General features: G+C 39.1%; 2 protein-coding genes across 7 annotated transcripts in view; one reads left to right on the top strand and one right to left on the bottom strand.

The window, feature by feature from the left end:
• Window positions 1-7,796, top strand: part of LOC119901686 (disco-interacting protein 2 homolog C) — a 220,763-nt gene extending 212,967 nt beyond the window's left edge. Inside the window, exons 33-37 of one of the 2 annotated variants that reach the window (XM_038717268.1) lie at window positions 2,574-2,631; window positions 2,718-2,792; window positions 3,440-3,614; window positions 4,358-4,481; window positions 5,260-5,512. In XM_038717268.1, the coding sequence (XP_038573196.1) occupies window positions 2,574-2,631; window positions 2,718-2,792; window positions 3,440-3,614; window positions 4,358-4,481; window positions 5,260-5,512 (685 nt within the window). Of the gene's footprint in view, window positions 1-2,573; window positions 2,632-2,717; window positions 2,793-3,439; window positions 3,615-4,357; window positions 4,482-5,259 lie in introns of both variants that reach the window. The other variant, XM_038717267.1, reaches the window with a different exon arrangement.
• Window positions 7,797-11,863: 4,067 nt separating this feature from the next.
• zmynd11 (zinc finger, MYND-type containing 11) overlaps window positions 11,864-24,141 on the bottom strand; it is a 35,028-nt gene continuing 22,750 nt past the window's right edge. For 2 of the 5 annotated variants that reach the window (XM_038717275.1, XM_038717273.1), the window contains 12 exons: window positions 23,613-23,774; window positions 23,023-23,100; window positions 21,697-21,789; window positions 20,707-20,794; window positions 20,397-20,452; window positions 20,122-20,199; window positions 19,383-19,501; window positions 18,786-19,089; window positions 17,083-17,157; window positions 15,516-15,794; window positions 15,222-15,407; window positions 11,864-13,735 (listed from right to left, as the gene is read on the bottom strand). In XM_038717275.1, coding sequence (XP_038573203.1) covers window positions 13,613-13,735; window positions 15,222-15,407; window positions 15,516-15,794; window positions 17,083-17,157; window positions 18,786-19,089; window positions 19,383-19,501; window positions 20,122-20,199; window positions 20,397-20,452; window positions 20,707-20,794; window positions 21,697-21,789; window positions 23,023-23,100; window positions 23,613-23,774 — 1,641 coding nt within the window. In that variant the 3' untranslated portion in view covers window positions 11,864-13,612. Of the gene's footprint in view, window positions 13,736-15,221; window positions 15,408-15,515; window positions 15,795-17,082; window positions 17,158-18,767; window positions 19,090-19,382; window positions 19,502-20,121; window positions 20,200-20,396; window positions 20,453-20,706; window positions 20,795-21,696; window positions 21,790-23,022; window positions 23,101-23,612; window positions 23,775-24,141 lie in introns of all 5 variants that reach the window. The other 3 variants (XM_038717274.1, XM_038717271.1, XM_038717272.1) reach the window with 2 other exon arrangements.

Here is a 24,141-nt window from a genome sequence, read left to right on the forward strand (position 1 = left end):
AGCCAGAGATGTGACCCGTGACCAGCTTATCATAGTTTATAATAATGCAGCGCAGTGAGGATCCAGACATTTCATAGAGACTCCAGTCTGCAGTGTAATTCATACGCTCCACTGGGCGGCTGTAGCTCAGGAGGTAGAGCAGGTTGAGTGTTATTTATTAAGGTCGACGGTTCAATCCCCGGCTCCCCCAGGCTGCACGTCGAAGAGTCCTTGGGCAAGATACTGAACCCCGAATTGCGCTTGAAATGTGTGAATGTTAGTTTCTATTTGAGTCTGTCATGCTGGACTCTGCGTCACACTGATTTATTTATTTATATTTTATTATGGTTTTTATACTACCATTTCTCCGCTATTATAATAGCAATGTACCAAGGTAGAAACAAACCTGGCTTTTATAGGCAATGGGAGATGACACACTGGTTTATTGCATGTTACACCCAAAACAAACCCATGACTAATTCAGTACAACCATTTTGAACCATTCTTTCTGCTGTTTAACTAGCAGAAGTGGTTTCGGACACACCCTAAATGCAGCAGCCCCTCGCGCCTCGTGCTGTGCGCATAGATTGTTAAAAAAGGGCCCAGCATTAACTTGTTATTGTTAATGAAATACATGCTAATGTTAGCTAACATGTTAAAATGTTAGTATATGGGTCTTAGCATGCCAGTATGCACATTTCAGCATAATAACATTCAATAGCTATTCACATTTATGTTAACATGCTAATGTAAGCACACTGCTGTGTTAAATGTAAGCATAGGGTTAGTAAATTGGAAATAATTCAGCTGAACGCGGCTTCCATTTCCCCTGTAATTACTACAAAATGACATTGTTTTCCTGGAACCTTCCTATAAATTTACATACATTTATATTCAACTTTTTTTCTAGGAAATTATAGGAAACTACAGGAATAAATAATTTAAGTGTCTAACAAGCCACTTTTAGAAGAACTGAAAACAAGCCTTATTAAATTGCTTAATTAATATTTTTGTATGTGCTTGGGTACGCTCAGTAACAACATCCTCCTGTATTTTCTCATGTGAAATTTCCTCCCAACAGTGAATCAGTTTCCATCCTCTCACTCTCACATTAAATATATCCTGTACCCACAACATTTTGCATTTGCTCCTGTGGGATCTCAGTCCAGCCTCCACTGGGCAGCTTCAGTGTGAATGTGGTGAAGTTTCCGTGAAGCAGCAGGGTGTTTGTGAATGAGAACATGCAGCTCAGCAAACACTCCAGAATAAATAAAGCGCTCAGTGAAGATCCTTATTCTAATGCACGGCTTGTGAACCATCGCTCCTGGCTGGATTGTAAAAAGTTTGAATATAATGAGCAGCTAAAAGTTTCTTCAACACAGTGACAATTTCAGGCATGTCAGCTTGACGCCCCGACTGTCACCCTCACTTCCCCTGAAACACTTCTAGTTTGAGAAAGATGCACTTAAAACCCATCAAACCCAGTCTGAGTCACATTTCATGCTGGGTGACACCATAAATAGCAGCTCGGGAGTCTCCAGAATTTCTTGTGCCAGAGTTTTGGCTTTCACGGGAGAAGTCTGACTTTATGAACCAACCGGAGAGTTGAAAATCGCTGCGAGGGCCCAACATTAGTGTCAGATTTCATGTCTTAAGGTGGTGAGACACTGTCAGTTTCCAGGCAGCAGAGATGGACAATACCTCCGGGGATGACAAGCTAGACTTAAATGTATTCAAATATCTCCTGACAAGGTGGTCTGGTGGGATTAAAGGACATAATCTCGAGACCACTTCTCAGCTCCTAGTTGAAACTGTAAAATGTACATTTAAACATGTTGGGAGCTGTCACCAGTCGCAAAGGCTTCCCAGTGTGTCTGGGAAACTTCAGTTTCCTGTTCTGTGATCCAGCAGATCATTATGGCCTTCAGCCTGCGTCTGCTGTCATTTTCCTCCAGACAAGTCACAGTACATGAAGCAGCGAGGCTGCTCAGTCCTGCTGTGTATAAATATAACTGTCAGTGTGCATGATTACATGTAATCACTGTTGATTTAAGCTGGTCTGTTTTTACCAGAGGCGCTCTGTGTTTCTGGTTTATAATTTGACCAACTCATTTTTTTTATTTTTAGTTGTTAGGACAAAAGTATAATTATTGTTTTTGCCCAACATCCGTTATTTTATCTCGAATGACGAATTTGCAGATCAACTCTCTCGCAGAGATGTACGGCAACAGAGATTCTAAAATTTCCCATGTTTGTTCCCTGCAGCAGCCTGTCAACGTGCTCTTGTGCTTATAATGTTTAATATGGAACTCAAATCCTCCAAAACTGCAAACAGGGAAATATCAAACATTTTATTACATAAGGAGAACAACTATATGGTTAATTAACCAATTTTACACATTTGTTCCTCCATGTCCTTTTTGAACCACAGGGTTAAAAAATGCAAAAACTAAATCGAAAAAAATGAATAAATCTTGTTTCCTTGAATCTGTGTTAATGTTGTTTAAAGATTATTTTTATTTTAATGTTGTTTAAAGATAGTGTAGTTAACACATGTATTATTTGTTAATTTTTGTAATGCTGCATCTCCGCAGGGTCAGACTAGTGGAGAGGGGGTCGCCACACAGCCTGCCACTGATGGAGTCTGGGAAGGTAACTTTTTTTTTCACTCCCTGTAGTTCAAATGCTTAAATCTTTTAAATGTTGGCGTTAATGTTTTGTCTCTGGTTTCTGAACAGATACTGCCGGGTGTCCGAATCATCATCGCCAACCCAGAAACCAAGGGACCAATGGGAGAGTCGCATCTGGGCGAGGTTTGTCTGACTTTCAACTAGAAATCCCTTTTTACCCAAACTAAAGACAGCCGACTGTGAGGCCACAGCAGGAAGCTTTGTTTCTAACAGAGCGGCCATTCGTTTGGAAGAAAGTTTTGTACTTCTCTGTTTAGTTTGGACTCACCTCTTCCTGTCAGAGGAGAAGATACCTCCCTACCTGAAACCTTGATATCTGACATTAATGTGGGCAAACTGAGTTTAATATACTCTGTTTTTGTACTACGCTTAAACCATATGTTGGATTCAGCATTTATTGACTTTGTGGATGACAACATTTCAAACGATTTTAATCATCCGGTAATCACTTTAAGGAGTTTATTAAATCAGTATTTGCCAAACATTTGTTGGTCCCCGTTTCTCAGATGATCTTATATTGTTAAAAATGAAACTAAACAAGCAGTGGAAGACGGGCTCTGGGAACTTGGGATGGGACATTTTATAGACGCAAGTCATTGACTAATTGAAAGTATAATCAGTTGTTGCAGCAGCTTTATTGTCTTCCCAGCATGTGCTTTTTATAGGAGTTTCCCCTTTTTAAGCATTTGAGCCAGCAAACGCATAAAAGCAGAACTAAAAGAGAACGACAGCTCCACCTGCTGTTAACAGCTGTTGTCGTTTGTTTGTAGATCTGGGTGCACAGCAGCCACAACGCCAGCGGCTACTTCACCGTCTACGGAGACGAGGCGCTGCAGTCGGACCATTTCAACTCCAGACTCAGCTTCGGAGACACGCAAACAATCTGGGCTCGAACCGGATACCTGGGCTTCCTCCGCAGGACCGAACTGACCGACGCCAGCGGAGGTGAGGACATGAGCAAAATGATGTGGGCAGTTTGTTAAATAAACAGCTTCAGGGCTGCCGGCCTTGGAGGAATCACAGCATCAGCTGATGGATGAAATGCTGAATGCTGTATATTATATATATATATATATGTATATATAAGACTATTGTGAGAAAATTAGTTGCTTGAATCCAACAATATCATTGTTAGGTTTCAAAAATCTACATGAATTTTTTCCATGAGGGGACTGAACTGATGATTATAAAGATACGGCCATTAAGACTCCTAAACCAACCCAGTTCATGATTTTTGATTGCAGTGAACAGAATCTTTAATACCCATAAATCACTGTGAGGAGGACTTTAACCTGTGCAGGTAGAACCTGTTAGATTTCCAGGTTTAAAGACACCAGATACACAAGAGGTGACTAAACTACACCTGTAACCACTGGATGGTCTTAACTTCAGAGCAGGCAGATTCTGTCTATGCTTTATTTTATTATTTGCCCTTTAACCAGGATGTGTTGAATGTTCTGTCCAAAATGGCAGCACAACACACTTTCTAGTAGTATTCTTTATTAGATGATTTATTAACAGACATTTATCGATCTGTTTTATTCACCATATCTATCTCTATCTATAGAGATATATAGAGAGATAGATAGAGATATAGAAACATTTCCTAACAAAAGACACTTGAGATTCCCCTCAGAGTAAATCTGTCATGAAGTTATTGTCAGAAAACAAAGTTTGTGTGTGTGTAGAGCGCCATGATGCCCTGTACGTGGTCGGTGCTCTGGAGGAAGCCATGGAGCTGAGAGGGATGCGTTACCACCCCATCGACATCGAGACCTCCGTCATCAGGACGCACAAGAGCATCACAGAGTGGTGAGCAACAACAGCAAGCTAACACGACCCACCAGGAGCCAGGACTGAGAGGCTGAACATGACTTCAGTACTACAACAAAACTGATAGTTTCACCAATTTCTAATCCTGTGACACAAGTTTTAAGCACATTTCTAAAAGGTGATCATCCTCTTTATGTGTATTTACATAAACAATGGGGCACCAGTACCCCGTGGTGTTTTTAGTTGCTACTACAGAGATAGCAGGGGGGCTGATCTGCAACAAGAGTCATTGTCTGGACTTGAAACAAGGAATGCTGTTACATAGTCACCGGATTATTTGACGCCCCCACTCCTATTATTATTTTTTGTATTACTAAACCAACATTTCAACCTCGGCCAAGTGTAGATTTCTGCAGTCCTTTCCATATTTAAAATTTGCATAAGACCTGAGGAGGATGGATCCTCGAGCCACCAGCATGTGCTTGTTTCAATGCAAACCTGGTGTGGTAGGTGAGGATGTGAGCATGAATGCTTGTCTGTTTTTTTTCCTTCCACCTGTTCTTAAGTCATAAACACCAGAGAGAAAACAATTTAGATCAGATTTAGAAAAGGCATTCTGACGCCATAGATTTCAGAATTTATTTTAGTTACAGGCCTACAGTTATGAAACATTACCTTAAATGTCACAACATAACTCACTTCATAACTACAAAATTGCCAAAAATCAGTGCTATTTAGTTGAACTGCTGCTGGAAATTGAGGGATTTTGGGCTCAATTATGACAAAAACCCTTCTTCTTCTTCTTCCGTGCCTCCAGCGCGGTGTTCACGTGGACCAACCTGCTGGTGGTGGTGGTGGAGCTGGACGGCTCAGAGCAGGAGGCCCTGGATCTGGTCCCTCTGGTCACCAACGTGGTGCTGGAGGAGCACTACCTGATCGTGGGCGTGGTGGTGGTGGTGGACATCGGCGTCATCCCCATCAATTCCCGCGGTGAGAAGCAGCGCATGCACCTGCGCGACGGCTTCCTGGCCGACCAGTTGGACCCCATCTACGTGGCCTACAACATGTAGCGCCCCCCATTGGCCAATATGGAGGTGGATGAAGCAAAGACAGTCTGCTCCTGACTAAAAACAATAAAACCGGAGTCAAGAGGCCGAGTTTTAGGCACTAGGGGAGAAATAGTTGACTTTTTTTGCCCTGAATTTTGTCTCTCTGGCAGCACTTACTCCCAGGCTATGTACTTCTGCCAGCCAGCTCCCAAAATCAACGAGGAGGCTCAGCCTGTACAGCTGTACTCAGCCTGAGAGGAAGTGCAGCCGCCCCAATCCAGAGCAACCAAGTCCCCATTTGTGCCGATTGTTTCCCGGAAAGTGGCAATTGTGCGGCCGGGGCCGGGGCCGGTACAGGACAATCGTTAACGTAGCAAAGATTTGTGCTTTTAAATTGCGTGTGGCTCACTCTGCTTTCCTGTTAAGTAACGTTATTTGCTGAAGTCGCTTGTTTTTTGTGTGTTGTTTTTTTTTTTTTTTGTCATTGTTTTTTAACATGTTCTCGAAAAAGTTTAGGCTATTTTTTGAAAAGGATATTTACACAAAAACAAACCGTGGCAAAAAATGCTATTTTACGTTTTTACGATGTCAACCATAACAAAAGAGTGAGCTATGTTTTGATAGAGGGTGGGGTCTGAAGAGGCGAATCGCAGCTGTCCTTCAATTTTATGATGAGGTACTACAAGTTTGTTTTGTTAGCTTGCTGTTCTTTTTTATTTAGCATTATTTTCTAAACCGTCCGTCCCATCTCAGCGGGAAATCAGTGTGCTAATTGTCATAAACTTCATAAACAGCTGCAGCCTTTAACTCTGTTTATTTTTGCGTACAAACTTTGCTTCGAACAGAACACACAAATTCATATCATGTAAGTATGTACAAAAAGAAACCGATTTAATTTATTTTGTTTCTCTTTTAGAAGTATATGACGAGACGTTCAAGAATGTTTTGCTCTTGAATATTTGCTAATATAAAAAACAAAAAAGCATTGTATTATCTTGAGTGAAACACACTCGCAACAAGCATATTATGGAAAATAGAACTATATGATTATAGATTATATTAAAAGATGAGTAAAGGGTTCAGCAGTTTGACACAGGAGGCTTTTAATCTGCACGTTGGTCTGAAATGTTTCAGTCAGTCAGCTGGAAGATTATAAGTGAAGCTTTGAAGAGTTTTATTCCAGCTTCCATGTGAAGAGTTCTGAAGCAAAATGTCCAGTTTGGAGAAAAAAGGTCAAACCTTTACTGACTTAATCTAATAGAGGCATTAGGATAAGTAATTCCTTAAATTATGAATAATTACCTCAAATGTGTAATTGGTGCACTCAATGTTTTTCATAGCAAGTGCTTTATTGAATAATACACCTAAAATTGTATAATTTGTCCCCTTTCCTCTCCCTTGTGGAGGGCAGCAGTAAGACCTCGCTTCATTCAGATTTTTATTTAATTTGTTATAAATTGGATCTGGAAATGTATAATATCCTGACAGTTTTTACAGTAAAACAAACTTTAGCCTGAGTCAAGTTTAAGGGTTTTAAGGCGATAAGAAAATGTGAATGTCATTTATTCAGCTTTGCTGACCTCTAGTGGTGACGAGGGGGAACATTGTAGAGAACAAGTTTGTTTTAAGTGGATCAGTGCATCAGAACTCTTCATATAACATGTTTTATCAGGGAACAAACGTGTTTTCTGACATTTAAATCTAATAAATTGGATTAGAGTTTAATTTCTCTATAATTTTTCCAACTGTCCTTACTAGAATGAAACTCCTTAATTCAAAACAGACCAACAGCAGTACTGGATTATTTTCTTTTAACACCTCCGGCTGGGAAAAGGTGAATCCTCATCAATACCTTTGAGTGTCCTGAAAATGGCAGGTAGGCGAGCTGCCGCTACTATTGTAAATATCAGAGTCAGAAGTCCTTCATATTTTTACATGGGACGATCAATCAGGGCTCATACAGTGATGTCACGACAGGAATAAAGACTGAAACAGGAAGCAGAAGCTGACGGCATTTTACCAGAGACCCTTTAACTCATTAAGGAGCTGTGGAGAGGTCAATGGAATACGACGTTCAGTCAGTGAAACGTGATTTGAGGTTGAAGCTTCTTGGCAGATAATGTTCTAGTTTCAACACAAGAGGGTTTTTGAAAAGGAAAAAAAAGCACTTTCTTCACTGTTTGTTTCTCTTTTTATCAGCAAAATGTACGTCCCCCAGTATGTTTTTTTTAAGGTTTTAAAAAATGTCTTATTTGAGTTGACATAGTCTTTCAATTAAATAAATATTTCAACAATTTTGACAAAACGTGGGATGTTGGAATTTATTTATTTATGATTATTAGGTTATGCAGGTTTTAGCAAACAGAACACATGGGTCTGAAATAATGTTTAAAAAGTGTAATGCATTTTCATTTAAGGGGTGTCCTACTTTGTCTTTTGGCAATCAACACATACTGTATAGCATTGTAATTTAATATTACAAATATTTTATATTGAGTTCCCAAAATGTCCCCGATGGAAAATGCCACAAATTGTCAACAAATTGTAACACATTTGTGAACAAAACTTGTAATTTACAAAAGGGAAAAAACTAGTGAAATAAGCTGAACATTTGTTGTTGCTTAGAGCTGGAACAATGGAGTCAGTCCATTACTGATCAAACTATTGTGGTAATAGAAAAAGTCAATGAACACTTAAACCATATTCAAGCTAAAACGATTGAGGTTCAGGTAAATTATCAAGCATAAATGCTAAACTTTCATCTTTGTAAATATTTTACATTTTGAACTTTTAAAGAATAACATATTTCTCATTGGCTTTTGTCTTTGTTGACAATGTGTTGGTTTGTCTCCTTACTCTGTTGCTCTCAGCTTTAAGCCTATTGGTTCCTAATGATGACAAATCTTCTAAAAAAATCGATAGTTTCATTTTTGACAAAGGCTCCAGTGAGCTCCTAAAACAGCAGGTCACTGTGGTGTTAAGCAAATGTTACTCAAACAGGAGTAAATGCAGGGCAGATTCATCACTCTGTTGGTTTGGGTAATTTCTTCTCGTCAATAACTCCCATGAAAAGTTTCACAATGGCTAAGGCTGATGGGATATGCAGTTGTCAAAAACTAATAATAAAGTTACCTTGTTATTTGCACAGATGCCTTGTCAGGAAGATAGTTTTGGTTTTTCCTTCACCTAGGTTTCGAGACATCTATCTTTGAGATTGAAAAACTTCAGCAGTCTTTCCAGAAACAGTCCTAGTTACAGCTATCAAGTGTTTATAGGAACTACTGTAATTCTTCAATAGAAAGAAGTTTCATTCAATGATCAGAGTAACTGGAATATTGCTTCTTGAAAGAGATGTTACTGTTAAATCTTTATTTTTTCAAGATTATGACCAAACAAACAAAATTCAATTGGAATATTTTTAAGAATCTGGACCAATAAAACCATCTGCAAGGATAAAATGAGAGAATTGATTTTTTTTTTGTTGCTATTTGGGTGAACAGACCCTTAAAATGACAAGTGTTCACATTTTACTGTCCACTGCAGTTGTACATTATTAAAGTTACGTATTAGTTAAAATTATTATTATTAGACATATTTCAGCTGAAATTAAACTAAACTTAAAACAACAGAAACAGGAACTTGTTGATACATTTATTTCCTCCATGTTAGCACATAGAATATATTTATATACATATTGCTAGCTAAAGCATAAAAAAGTCAGGACATTGGAAATGTTAAACCACAATTAATAGTTTACATATGGACAGAACAGATGACCCACAGGAGGAGAGAACAAAGGAAACTTTACGCTGGCTGTATTCCAGTTAGAAGTACATAAATACTTTGCAAGTCCAAGCAGGATTTCATCTAGTACTCCCATAGTATTATGTACTAAAATACTCTGGAATAAGAACAGTTAAAAGTGTGGTTATGGGCGACAATCTGATTGATTTACTCACTTTTTCAAGCTGAAAACGGCTTCAAAGATGTGATTTAGCTGAACTGAAGTTCCAGAAAATAAAAAAAAAACATCATTGTCATATTGCATTACTCTGAGGGAGTGCAGCTGTGTCTTTTCTTACATGAGAAAAACAAGAAAAGGAGCCGGAGATGCGCACACCTTTACTCATGCAGTTTAAAAAACAAAAAAAAACTGATAAAAAGTGGAATGACATTAAAAAAATTTCGACATCAGGGGGGGGGGGACAACAATAAAAACACCTTTTCACACTGAAACTTTACGGCCGGATGGACGAATATAAAAACAGTCAAAGAAAACGTGTAACATAAAATATGCGTCACCTTCAACAAGTGTGTCGGTTTGGGAGAACATGCATTTATTAGTTGTGGTTTTTGACACAATGTTAAAAACACATTGAAATATTCAGATATGTTGAATGTGCAGTGCAGCTGTCACTGAGTTTAAAAAAAAAGCCAAAGCAAAGAACCAAACCAGAAACACACATGTTGAAAATGACAACTTCAGAGCGCCATGGTAACAACAGAAGCCGGAGCTGATATAACAGTTGTACATTGTACAAAACTAGAACAGTCATCAGGATCGCTGTGAACACAGGAGAAGAAATGTCTAATATTTGTGAATTCATTTACAATGTATATATAATATGAGGGAGGTGATATTGACAAAATGACATTTTATTTACATGTAGTGCAATGATGATTTAAAAAAAAAAAAAAGAGAAGATGACGGCATGTTTGACCTTATTAGCCTGCAGAGGAGAACTGTGAGAAAACACAACAGAACATTAAACAACTCTTTCCAGAAATGAACGTGAGCGGGGGAACTAAAAATCCTAACACACACTGGATAAGAAGAGAGGGGTCAAACAGTAGCTGAACTGTACAATAACATGTTACATCTTAAAGTGATACACTTAAATGAGTTTACAAAGAGACTCGGAGACGAGTGAGTGAAAAGACTGGAACAACAGTTACCGTAAATTCTCTAATGGTCGACTCTTTTCAAACAATAATAATCATGTTGTTTGTTCTTATACAATAGTAAGTTTCTCTTATGGTCATGAAATCCCAATAAAAGACCCAAACCAACACTGAATGTATCTACTAACAAGTATTATCTGTGTATCAAAGCCTGTTTATCCTCTACAGAGCTCTACTGTTAAAAACTATTAAAACACGAGTCAGCCTCACTGCTGCACTAACATGTTCAGTCCCACATACACCTTCCCACTGCCCCAAATACTCACTAGAGCACCACACGTGGATTCATCCGCCGCTGAAAATAGTGCCTCACAAATACACTTTTTACTCGGTTGAGTAGCTAAAAACTACCATGAGCTGCTGTTTTAGGAAATGACTGAGTCTTTTCAAAAAATTCAACTTTATGCCTGTGAGTTGTTGTTTTAAGATCCATGTCTTTAGTAGGAACCAATGTGTGGAGCTGAGAGCCACAGACAGCAAGTCAAAGTATTGGAGAGACCGACTAACACGTTGTTGGTTTTGGTCCTTTTCTGATGGGATTTGCTGACGATAAGAAAAACATTGCTTCAGGCTGTTGTTTACGCAACTCCAAACTTCCTGTACATATTTCAGAATAAAAAGGCCTTTCAGGTAAGTATGGTTTTGAACAGATAATGTGAGCGAGCTGACCAGGAAGCATCACCAGTGTGTTGTGTATTTGCTCACGCTATAAGATAAACCTGCTGATTCCCTCTTCTCAGCCTTTGAGTTCATCCACAGTTTTAATCTCTGTTTTTCCTTCTTCTGTGCAAAACTTACAACATACAAGTGCAACTAGCTGACAACGACAGTCTGCCTCCATGTTTGTTTCTGTTTGAAGTCACATTTGATCACGTGAGTTTCTGGGAGATCCCAAGTCCCTGGAACCACCACCGTCCCTGAAACCGTTTAGCATAAAGGCTCAGTGTGTGGTCCTGCGTCTCAAATGAATTGTCTGGTTTGTGTGTCAAGATTAAAATATAAAAAATGGGTTAATTTTGTCGTTATGTCTGGGGTATCCCTCATTTTTTTATTCTATTAAGATTTGAAAGTCCTCTAGTGCACATTACATTTTTTCATTTAGCTAATGCTTTTATCCAAAGCGACTTACAATTGCTGTCCGACTTACAATTGCTGTCCATGTCAGGAGCAACGAGGGGTTAAGTATCTTGCTCAGGATGTGTGACAGTGGGGACTTGAACCTGGGTCCCTCACACCAAAGGCATGCACTTATCCACTGGGCCATCACCACCCCACCAGACATTAGGAAACAAAACCTACTTTCAAGAAGCAGCGGGGCTTAAACACGCAACAGGATGAAATAAAGGGAGTTAGATATAAAGCCTGTCTTGCTCCATCCGTGAGGTGAATAAAAAGGTCCTGCCCACTATGTGAGAATTTACGGTATTTTATTTGTCACATGTTAACAGAAGCACAAACTGTTAAACAGCAATCTGTGTGTAGAAAGTGATGTGTCTGTACAGAGTAACTGAATTCTTTTCCTCCGTTCAGTCAATCTTCATAACTGAGGAAACAGTCAACAAACTTTAAAAGTGTCACACTCCTCAAAGAAAAGCAAAAGCTGGCAATTTTATTGCCCCTTGAAGAAGAAAAAAAAGATTCCAAGCACCATATTTATACACCATTGACACTCGACATCCAGCGCAGAAAAAAGTATAGAACAGATTAATTTGATCATTCACATTTGCATAATGTTTTATATTGGTCCATCCGTCGTCACTGCTTATTAGACACCAGTGAGCGTCTTGTCTTCTCTTCTATTTATTTTTATTTTACCATAATTATTTTAAAAAAGGCAAACTATCAACATGCATGTAGCCTTACTCGGAGTAAGAGGATGAGAAAAGAAGAGAAACAGGCACTGACCACCAACTACAACATGAGCAGTGAAAAAGTCTCATAGCTACTTGACTCACTTCAGCTTAAAAAAAAATATCGAAAAGAAGAGAATGACTTTCGAGTGTCACATCACTGTAAAAATGACACTAACGAAGCTTGGAAAAATATACATAATTGTTTAGGTTTTAGGAGGGCGCAGGGGAGGGAGGTCTCACAAAATCTTCTCAGGTAGGTTCAACAAAATGTTTTTGGCAATATTACAAGCATTTGGGTTGTTAAGAAAACGAAGTGTGCAAAAAAGTGGAAAAACTGTCAAATGATGGAACCTCTCTAAGATCCAGCTCAGTAAAGATTGCTATACATTTCTCCAATTCGGAACAAATTAAAAACTTGATATTTCTTTTTTACTCATAAAAATTACAGTCTATTTAAGAAAAAAAGACCCCAAAAATGTGCACGATTATAATAATAATAATAAATGGAAGATTTATTTTGTTGGTGCCTTTTAAGGCCAACCTCATGACCCTGTTCCCAATGGTAGAAATGATAAAAGTGCCATCCACCGCAAGAGTTCCATAAAATAAAATATATATTAACGTCTGTGAGCCATGTCGTCCACTATTTAAGATGTTATGCAGTTTTTTGTTGTTTTTTTAAAACATTTTCTCTATGAAATCAGAGCTAGTTCAATGCCGCGATGGTACATACGGTGAATGTTTGATTTCTTTTGTAAGATCGGCGTGTGTATTTGTTGCATTTACAGTAAGAAAAGTGATTTGCTTTTTAAAAATTCAGGTAATAAAATGTATTCAGTTAATGCTCATCTGTTACTAAACACTTAAATAACACATTCTCTGACACAAGCTCAAAATTAGCACTTCAGTAAAGAAAAAAACAAAAATCGAAAGAAACACACAAAGGAAAAAAATAAAAAATAAAAAAATCATACCATAACTCTGCATTCGAGCCATGCTCTCAAGCAATCTGTTCACGATTCAGAGGAAAAATATAAAAAAAATATAGAAAGAAAAATCAATACAATGGGTATATTAAATAATAGAAACAAAAAATAAAATTTAAAAGAGATCAAATTGCTCTTTTCACGCAGAAAACATCGGGTCCACAAAGTTTTCAGAAAGGCAAGTAGAGAAGGAGGCGGGAGGCGTGTGTGTGTGTGTGTGTGTGTGTGTGTGTGTGTGTGTTGTAGACACTGACTGACAGGAGGAGGAGAGGGTGAGAGCCAACGGCGTGCTGTGAAAGGTCAGAAGGGGCAGGGCTTGTTCATCTCTTCCTGCGGCAGGTTCGTTTGTGGTCGGCGTGCCAGTGCTCCTGCTGACACTTGATGGAGCAGTACGAGGTGTTCCAGCAGCAGTGGTACATGGCCTCCTCCTCACAGTTATAACACTGAAAACAAGACAAACGAGTCACTAACGCCTTTCTTTTATTTAGCACTAGAAGAAGAGAGAACAAAGTCAAGTATCAGCACAGACAACAAGATAAACTAACTCCGTTGCAACACTAAAGAAAAACCAAAAACATGTAAATTCAAGAGAGAGGTCAGCTACAGCACAGACAGCATCAGATCTGTTCTAACACTTCAAATTAAGTAAATACTGACAGTAACACAATTTTTCTAATTACTGTAAACAGTATGTGTGTACACTGAAAACTGTAAATTACACTATATCTTGAGCTGCTGTGTTACACCTCACAAATACTGTCACACATACACTACACAAACTCATCTACTTTCACCACAAATTAGTAAAATACAATCAAGCATCATTTTTGGCATCATGCTCGATTTTTAATTAATAAATATCAGCTGTATAAAACCTAATTCACTTTTGGGCACGACTTTATTGTGAACCATTGCACCCTGTCTGACTCATTTAACCCTCAGGGACTGTTTCCAAACTCTGTAATGGTAATTTTGAGTTTATTTCGGCAATATTCTAAAGTGGTCATATTATGCTCATTTTCAGGTTTAGAGGTTGTACTAGAACAGGTTCACATGGTTTCATTTTTTAAAAACACCATATTTTCGTTATACTGTACATTTCTGCAGCTCCTCTTTTCACCCTGTCCGTTTTAGCTGCAGAGTGAAGCATCTCACTTCTTTTTGATCTTTGTTGCGAGTTGCACATGCACAGTACCTAGTTAAGGATTACTAGTTAATCAGAAGGAGAGCAGGACGGGTCCTGACAAATTGTGCGATCCAAACTCTTGTCACTGTGTGTGCTGAAGCTCCGTGTGTTTCTCTACCCGTGAGGACATGCCACACTAGCGACAATGAATGACATCTGACAGCTTTACCTGGTCTGTGCTTGTAAAATATCCAGCGTGTCGCAACTTAATAACCGTTTCTCGGATAATTGCTACAATGTGTCGCCTAACCTGAGCACACCGCCAAAGTGTATGTGTGGGAACCACTGACTGAACTGTTTTTTTTTTTTTTTCCTTTTTACAAGCCAGGTCTTCAGCAAGGTCGACCGGCACCGAGTCTGCCTAAATGTTGTTAGAGAGTTTGTGAGCAGGCGCAGAGGGAGGGACGGGGCTGCGAGGTGAGGGAGAGAGAGAGGACCAAATGCTGGAAACCTATTAATTAACTCAACATCAAACTATATCGGTATTAACGGTATTGTCTAATTTCATATTTCTTTTGAAATTATACTGACATACCGCCCAGCCCTAGTATAAAATATGATTTTAGGAAACCAACAAAGCCGGAAACGGTCACAAGAAAAAACAAGACACTGGTTTCAGCTTAATAAAACAAACATTCAAACTTTAGACAGACTGAACTACAGAGTGGAAAATAAATGTCACGACTTCATCTTGTTCAGTTAAAAACAAACTGTAACAGACAGCTCATCTGTCCAGAACTCACCCACTGCTTCTTCTTGGTCTGGGAGATGAGCTGTTTGTTTTGGGCCACCAGCTTCTTCACCTCCTCCACCAGCTCCTCTTTACACTTCTCTTTCACCTGCTTACACTTCCTCTCCATCTCCGCCTGAGCTCCAGCCACCGCTTTAGTCACCGCCTGACGCTTTTCCTCCTCCATCTCCGCACGGAGCTGAAAGGAAAGAGACACAAAGATGGGACACAAATCAGGTTTGGAGTCCAACGCATGCTCAATCTCTCAAAGTTCTCAAAGACCACCAACCATCGAACACAAACCCACCTTCTCCAAAGCCTCTCTGACGACCCGCTCCGTCTCCCTCTTGTTGTCGGCCTTCATCATCTCTTTGACGTCATTGAAGACCTTGGTGTACTTCTCGTGGCACATGTTCTGGCAGGCGCCGTCACTGTTGGTCTGGGTGCCGCGGTGCAGTGTGCGTGGCGACCCTCCGTTGGCCTTTTTGGTCTGCGTGGACACCGACAGCTTCTCGGGCTGCTGGGGCGCCGAGGACACTGGGATCTCCTGGCTGGAGCTGACCGCCTCCATCTCTGGCTCCGGGTCCTGGAAGAGAGGAGAGGAAGGGTGTTAAAATACCATTTAATACCCATTTCCCAGTCCAAACCAGCCAAAAACTTTAATAAAAAGTTTAAAGGAACATCAGTAGCGATGATGTGGACTAGAATTATTTATTACACCAAATGTTTTCAGAACTTCCCAGCAGTTTATAACAACAATTCCTAATGATATAAGTGACATAAAATGGATGAATGTATTAACCAATAAAAAAATTATTAATTCATTCAAGTTTCTGCTAAAAGTGACTCGTGGTCATTGTGAGGTGATAAGCTTCCTAGCAACTGTAGCTAGCAGTAGTGATAGTGTTTGCTTCTGGTCTAATGGTGCTGGCTGAAGCAGTCTCCACTGTCACAACAATCCAACTGTTATGTTTTCAATGTTTAACGTCTCCCGACAGCCAAGAATCAGATTTACAAACTAAAAAGTTCAAATTAACATCCCTGCCTGCAGCAGGCAAGAGACAATATTTGAGACTTTTCTGTAAATTAAATTTAACACCTTTTAATACGTTCTTATGCTCTTTTTAAAGAAACTGAATTACATGTTTTTTAAGACTTTTCAAAACCTGTGGATACCCTGGATACTATTTGCACCTCAAAAATTTGAATATCGTGACAAAGTTAGCATCAGAACCACATTGAGATTAAAGGCTCGGGAAACCTGTGCAGCTGTTTTTAGTTAAAAAGATCGACATTTCTGTATTATAAATTCTTTATTCTAAAAGTTTTGAGATACTTGAGTTTTCATTTCTAGAAATATTTCAATACATGTGTAATGATTCTAAAATTCATGAAAGTTTCACTTTCTGAATTAAATTACAGAAAATGAATATTCAACTTTTTGGAGATGCAGCACATGAGCTTCCGGGTAACATAATATTTGTATGTTAATGGCCCATTTGGTAACATATTGTTTATCTCAACACTGCCCTGAAACTTCACCACATTTTGTTCAACACCAGTGCTATTTGGTCTTTTTAGTATCATCACAATCCTCCAAAGAGACCAAGATTTTAGCTCAGCTGACAATGTTTTTTTGAGTCCAATCTTTTTGGCATTATATTCATTTTATTTAATTTGACATTATCACATGAAACATCATGTGAAGCGAGAACATATAAAAACCTAAAAAGTATCTGTAATATCTTGTATTGTACGATATATACGATATATATCAGCAACAAGCTAGTATCAGTTAACGTATCCGCTCGCCAATTTATCGGCCGGGCGCCTTTGTTAGTAGATCATTTTAGTGTGATAACAGTCTAACTTACACTGGCTTCTTCTTTGGGCTCGACCATTTGAGAACGACGGCTTTTCTTAGCTTTGGGCTCCTGGCTGCCTTTGAGCTGGGAAAGGGGAAAAAGAACAACATGTTATAAAACAAACATCTGGTAAAATATTAAGTCTCTTGGTCTTTCCACTGTTGCTCCAATATACACCGAAAAAGCATTTAGTATTAAGGAGGAAAGCTGAAAGCTTATTATATATAAATTTATACATTTATTATTATTATTATACATTTATAATTTAAAAACAACAGTTACAAAAGCTTTTAACCATCTGTATTTCTGAAAGATGTGGTAGAGTGCCAAAAGTCTTGGACCACTAGAGCAAATTCAAGATTAAATATAAAAAAATTAAGATATAGAGGAATTGCAGCATTTGGCTCAATACGAAATATTAAAGCTCTTTATGAATTCATATTTTATTTATTTATTTTATACTTTTATCATTTAGATTTACCACAGAGCTACTTGAAATAATAAATACTGTCTACCATGGCATAGAGACTAAGATGGGAATATAAACAAACTAAAAGTTTCAGCAAACAGTTTTTTATTATTCATTTACTGCCGGTTGTTTATTACATCTGTGTCTTTGTAAAGGCACCAGGTAACTTTTAAAATAAAATAATTCTCCCCAAAGCCTTATTATTTCTACTTTGCTATTGTTCATCTACTTTGCTCTGATGTGTTCATCATGATAATTAAGGGTGACTCATGAATAATTAATAATAAAATAAAATAATAAAATAAAGTTTTCAGCTGAACACTCTGAATACTAGTAAATGCACATACCACGTTAGACCATTGTCTGACTGACAATGTGTACTTCAGCCACCAGATGGCACCAATTGTTGTATTTATCAATGTATTTCACATTAACCCACTCACAAGCAGCACACAAAAAGCATCCTCAGGAAAAACCCAACACTGAAAGATGTTTAGAGACTCATATCAAAAGATGTCTGAGGTTCTCAGCAAGGCTGTTTCGCCTGCCAGTGTCAGAATACCAGAGTCAGGTGGGGCTTTAGCTGGAGACATTCAGTGCTTAAGAGCCTTAAAGTCAAATGTGGAGTCTGCTCCCTTGCCTTAGGTCTGTGTTATAACTCTGCAGGCTGCAGCTTCTGGATCAGACCAGAGTGAAGACCTGATTACAAAAGTAATATAGTAGTAATCATGACAGGCCTAGCAGTGCCACAGGAATCCTCTGTGCATAAAATGGCTTATAACTATTTACCAGCACGTTGTCACGGCAGGAGCTCAACAGCATCTGTTCTTCTCCAGTCATGTACCGCAGTCAGCTAATGATAATTTGTAAACATTTCCTGCAGGCATTTCATAATAAATGCGTCTTAATGTGAAGACAGTAGTAAGGCCTTCATTATAAACCCACCACATGAAGTATTGACTGCTCTACTGAGTTTAGCCAGTTTTAAGTAGTAAAAAGAAGACTTGGACATCCAGCACTTCTTTTCAGGAAGCAGTGTTAAACATTGCATGAATTAAATTGATTGATATTACATCTCTGACAGAACACACCTATCAGCTTCTTACAGGAGTAGTTTAATACTGCCGTATGGGTTGCATTTAAACTAAAATCTTATGTAAAACAGTAAAGTTTGTACAGTAAATTTGAAAAAGATTTTAAAAAAGTGGGCATTAACTGAACTGACCCCACTTACATGTCGGACCTGCTCATTGCTGGTGGAGGAGATGCTGGACTCGGCTTCGTCTGTCCGCTCCAGCCTGTCCGTCCTCCCGCTGCCCTCCTGTTGCTGCTGTTGCTGCCGTTGGCTCTGGTTTTGCTGGAGAAGCTGAAGAGAAGCAGGCATGCTGCTTTCCTCCATCTTTGTTTTCCAGAAGCGACCTTCCCTCAGAAAGCGCTGATAAAGCTCCAGTTCCTCGCACGCCTTCTTCCAACCGTTACTGCGCTTCACCTGCAGCTGCTGGACGCTCACCTTGATGTCCTGGATGTTGTCTGCAGGGATCCACGCTCTGGGGAAGAGAAGGAAAACAATGGTCGAGATTTACAAAGACACTGCGTTTTAATTGGCTTCAATGTATTTTAATAGTGTTTCAGTTAGTTTTGGATGACCTGAATGAAATTTAAGTTTAGTTTTAGTTTTGAAATTAAGAAAGTGGACTTTTTCTTTCACTATAATAAGCTTGAATCTGAAGCATAAAGTTGCTTTAGAAATAGTGTGTTCACCTGGGAGAAGTGTTCTGAAGAATCATAAATAATTCAAAAATAAAGATATCAAAGTAATAAGGACACGAGCTGTGCTAACCTCTGGTGCTGGTGGCCAAAGAAGCGTACGTCCACCTGGTTGTCCTCTCTCTGAAGCACTTTGGCTGGCCAGTAACCAAATCCTTTCATCTTGGCCCACACCAAGTCATGGCTAGGGCTCTGTGGAGGCAACACACACAAAAAGAAACCTAATATTTCCAACAAGCGACACTCAGCCACACTAGATTCATTTGTGGTGGTTTGACTGAACTATGCATACATCTGGAGGTCATAAAGGTATATCTTATCTTATGTGCGTTACTTGTATATACATTGATTTATATCAATTAATCCCTATATTATTCTTTGTTAAATCAATCCTTTTAGAGTAAAATTGTCAGACAAAAATTAAATAATTGTCAGTAGCAGTCTCCCAGAGCAGTTAAACTAACAGTGACGTTGGCTGGGCAAATACACCTGCCATGAAAGAGTCACATTTGCCACGCTCAGATCCCAGCCATCTCTCAGATCAAACCACTCCTCTTGAAATATGAGTTGTTTCATTAAATTAAATGGATTGAAGAGGGAGAGGTGTATCAATTAATTACAATAATATTATTGCATCTTACAACTGCTGGCAATAATATTAAATAGTTGTATAAAAGTAATGCATCTGATGTTAAAGAAACAAAAAACATCGCTGATAAAACTGTGTGTTCCTGCATCAGTTCCGAAATACGGTTTGGTCCCAAAGAAGCTGTAGTTCAGCCAGCTGGAGCAGGTGAGGTGCTTATACTCACACAGGGATAACAGAACCAGTTGTCTGGACGGGCGTTCGACAAGTAGAAACAGTTCTTACACAGCAACAACTCATTTAACTGGAAGAGAACAGATACGGGAAGAGAGGAACAAAAGAAATGTTGAACTTAAGTGAACTTTTTGAACAAATCTGAACAACAAAAATTAAAGAAAAATCAAGGACACATATGCTAATAAGCTTTTAACCTAAGCACTAAACTAAAGATACGTCTCACTGCTCTGAACTGTGGGGAAAAAAGCCCTCAAGCAATGGTACCTCATGGCATGTGTCACTGAACAGCAGGCGTGCGATCTCTGCCTGGTCGCTGTGAACTGCAACAAACAAAAACAGGGAAAGATCCCCCTTAAATCACAAGTTCATTTTAATGAAGTTTATGTTCTCATTAATTATTATTATTAATATCTAATATTTCATTCATTCAACATAATAATAATAATTCCATAATACTTTTTATTTTGGCTGAAAAGTATATGTAGCAGAGAATCAAAGTACTGAATGTGCAGTTTATCATCTGGTTTACTTTTTCTATGATCAGACTGTTCTTGATTTATTTTTAAAAACCTACCTCCATACAAGATGGCGGTGTTGTGAACAATCAGCTGAGCGTCTGCTTTGAACTCCTCGAAGCTTTTATATTTTCCTTCAGACAGGTTCTGACAGAGAGAGAGAGAACAGAGAGAAAGAGAGAGAGAAAGAGAGAGAAAGAGAAAGAGAAAGAGAGAGAAAGAGAGAGAGAGCGAGAGCGAGAACAAAGAGGTCTATTCACATGCTGGGTGTGAGTGTGTTTGGTGACCGACATGCGAAAGGTCCAGGAGAGGGCAGTGTACTTATTAACACTAATACTAACACCCACCCAGGTCTGGACAGTGCTCCATTGTGTCTGGTAGAGACTGGACCTAAAATCTAAATCGCAATAAATGTATCTCTACATAAAATCATGAACTGGACGTTTTTAAAGGCAAATATACTGCATGAGGTAAAAGGGACAAGTGAGAACAACAACAGGAAGTTAGTTGTTGTGGTTTGGCCCACTTGTGAACACGGTCAGCAGCTGCAGCAGTGGCACAAAAGTCACAGAGACAACTGAGGGACTTCAAAAAGCCTTAGCAGCCCAACTGCAGCAATTTGCATAAAACTTCTTACTCCTTCTAGTCATAACTCAGTTCAATCTGAAAAAATGGGCATGATACACAGTTTTAGATTCAGTGTGACTTAACACTTTTATTATTTCATTGGGATTTGACAGAGCGGCGTTAGCTCAGACCATAGGGACTAGGTCCTCGGGCGCTGCACAACGGCTGCCCACTGCTCCTAATTAGAGTGGGTTAAATGCAGAGGAATTCCACATGCATAAAAATTGCCAATAAAGTTGATCATCATTATCACATGTCCATAGTGAATTAACACCAATTAATCCACATGGAAGTCATGGGGGAAGAGGGGGGGCGTTTCAGTCCAACAGTCTGTGGGGATTTGCATACGTGTTAAGAACAAAAGCTTACAAACTAAAGGTAAAAAGAAAGTTTCATAGAATGGCACTGGGCATGATTGTTACCTCCTGTATGTTTGAGACGTCCAGTGCAGTGTGGATCAGACGTTTGTACATGGGATGTTTAGTGTCTTTGCCTTTCTTGTTCAGGTCCACTGCCTGCAAGGTAGAAGAGGTATAATGATTTAATACCACTTTATAGAGAGGGGGTGGGGGGGGTGATCGAGGGAAGAGACGGAGTAATGAACAGGGACACATGAGAGGCCTGAAGAGATAAAGACCACATTGAGGGTAAATGATGAGATTTAATACCATTATTACAAAGAGCAGTGGGATGAAGGAGGGATGCAGGGAGGCAGAAGCAGAGAACAAGAGATGTGGAGGAAAAGTAATGAGATTTAACATAACTTTCATAGAGTACAGGTTAGAGTGAGGGAAAGGGGGGAGGGGGAGATTGAAGAAGGGATACAGGAAATGAGTAAGCAGGTTGGGACATAATGGACAAAAGAGGAGGGTGTTTATTAATGGAGGAGTGAGGGTTATTGTGGGTTGTTACACCAGTGGAATATAAAAAATTAAAAAAGTGTAGAAATAAGACATTCAAGTCTTAATTTTCTTTTTCTTTAATCTTTTTCCAAAAAAGTGATGTCAATTAGAGTTATTTAAAGAATGATAAGCAAATCTTTGATATTTCAAAAACGCTCCTTTAGCTTCCAAGCTCCTGTCTGAGTGACAGCTGAGCCACCAGGGGCACCAAGACACAATGTAAACAAACTTGTGCCGTAACTGTGGCATAAAAGAATAAGGCCCAGTGCGAGTCGTCTAAAGCATGGCTAAGTGATACAGCAATTTGTATTCACTGCACGGAATCACTGGCTTTTTATGCAATGAAGGAAATTCACCTGATATGACCGAAACTTCTTGCAGCGTCAGAATAATGCATCATTAAAACTAGTCCAACTCTAGTAAAACCAAGCGGAAAACAGCAAACATTCACATTGCGAGCGGCAGAATACAACCTAAATCTGCTGAAAATAAAGGTGGTTTTTGTTAATAATAGATAAACATACTATACATAATACATATCTTCATCAAGAAATAAGAGCCACGGTATTCGATAAGAGCAGAAACCGATTAAAAGACTTCAAATCATAAATTTAGACCACATCTAAACCTTAATAAACGCCTCAGGGTGAGTTTGAAAACAGCATGGTTGTTTTTAAGCTGGGTAAAAGCTTGTTAGGAAGGCATGCTGAACAACATCCCCATGTACGCGAACGACATGATGGACAACCATCAGCTGTGTAGCCATAGGGAGGTTTGATTTGAGTTTGAGTTGAAAGTGGATAACAGCAAAGGTAATAGGTAGAAATATCTTATGGTTGTTCTCACCCTCTCCTTCATACGCTGGACGATGAAGCGCAGGTATTTACTCATCTCCTGTTTGTTCAGGTTCTTCTTTTTACTGCCCTGAAACAGAAAAGAAAGGGAAAGTTTAGAATCACAGCAGGTTCTGCAATTCAAATTCTGTAATACACAGACGCACTTCACTTTAAAATATATAATGGTCCATGACAGAAATGCAACGTCCTCCAACATAACATTAATCAGAGGTGGCCAAACTTTTGATTGTGGACAGAAAAATAAACAAAGTCACGAGCCAAATTCTGAAATCTTCAGAAGTCACTCGCCGTCTTTTTGGTTCCGCCAGGTTTATTCAATTGAGATAAATGTTTTAATCGACTAGTAATCAATCACTGTAGGTCAAATAGTTGTTCAAGATTACAGCAATACCTAGTATTTAAAGTAGGATGTGCAATATATGGTGCAATGTGTCAGACATAAGCTCAAGTTATATTCTAGTTTATTTTTAAAAATGCACCTCAGGCCATTTAACATCAGGCAGTGGGCCGCAGTTAGTCAGTAAAAATAGAAATAATATAGCCATTTAAGTACGTACAATTCCAAGTCTGACCACCTACCCTGCAGGCGACACACTGCCAGTGGGATCCTCCATCTCTGGGTTTGAACTCCTCCGACAGACACTTGAGATGGTAAACCCGGAAGCAGTTGTCACACGTGAGGATGTCGCCCGGTAGGTGACACTCGAAGCAGTACCAGTCGTGGCTCTCTGCCTCCCACTCCTGTACGAAAGACACAGCAGAGCACAAGTTTGGGTGACCCCCCCCTCCAACCCGCCAACCACAGCAGGGGAGGAAACAACCTTCTTCATCCTCCATCCTTAATTAAAACTAGCTCTCAGTTTTACAGATTTATGATGATTTAAAAGTTAAAAGTACCAGGCTACTTTAAAGCTACACATAAAGAACATCGGTTAGCACCCTGTGAAAGTGGCTGCAAGATATACAAAAATGTTCCTACTTTTCTTCATTTCTAAGGTTTCTAAATGCACTAAATCCCGGTACCACATAGAAAATGTGGGTTAATAAATCCCAGCTAGGGTGACTGAGTTCCGGTAGCATTGTTATATCTAGGCACACACTCAGTGTT

This window comes from Micropterus salmoides, unplaced genomic scaffold (assembly GCF_014851395.1).
Source record: "Micropterus salmoides isolate LMB-PRFRI ecotype aquatic unplaced genomic scaffold, ASM1485139v1 Ms_hic_scaffold_14, whole genome shotgun sequence".
NCBI lineage: Eukaryota > Metazoa > Chordata > Actinopteri > Centrarchiformes > Centrarchidae > Micropterus > Micropterus salmoides.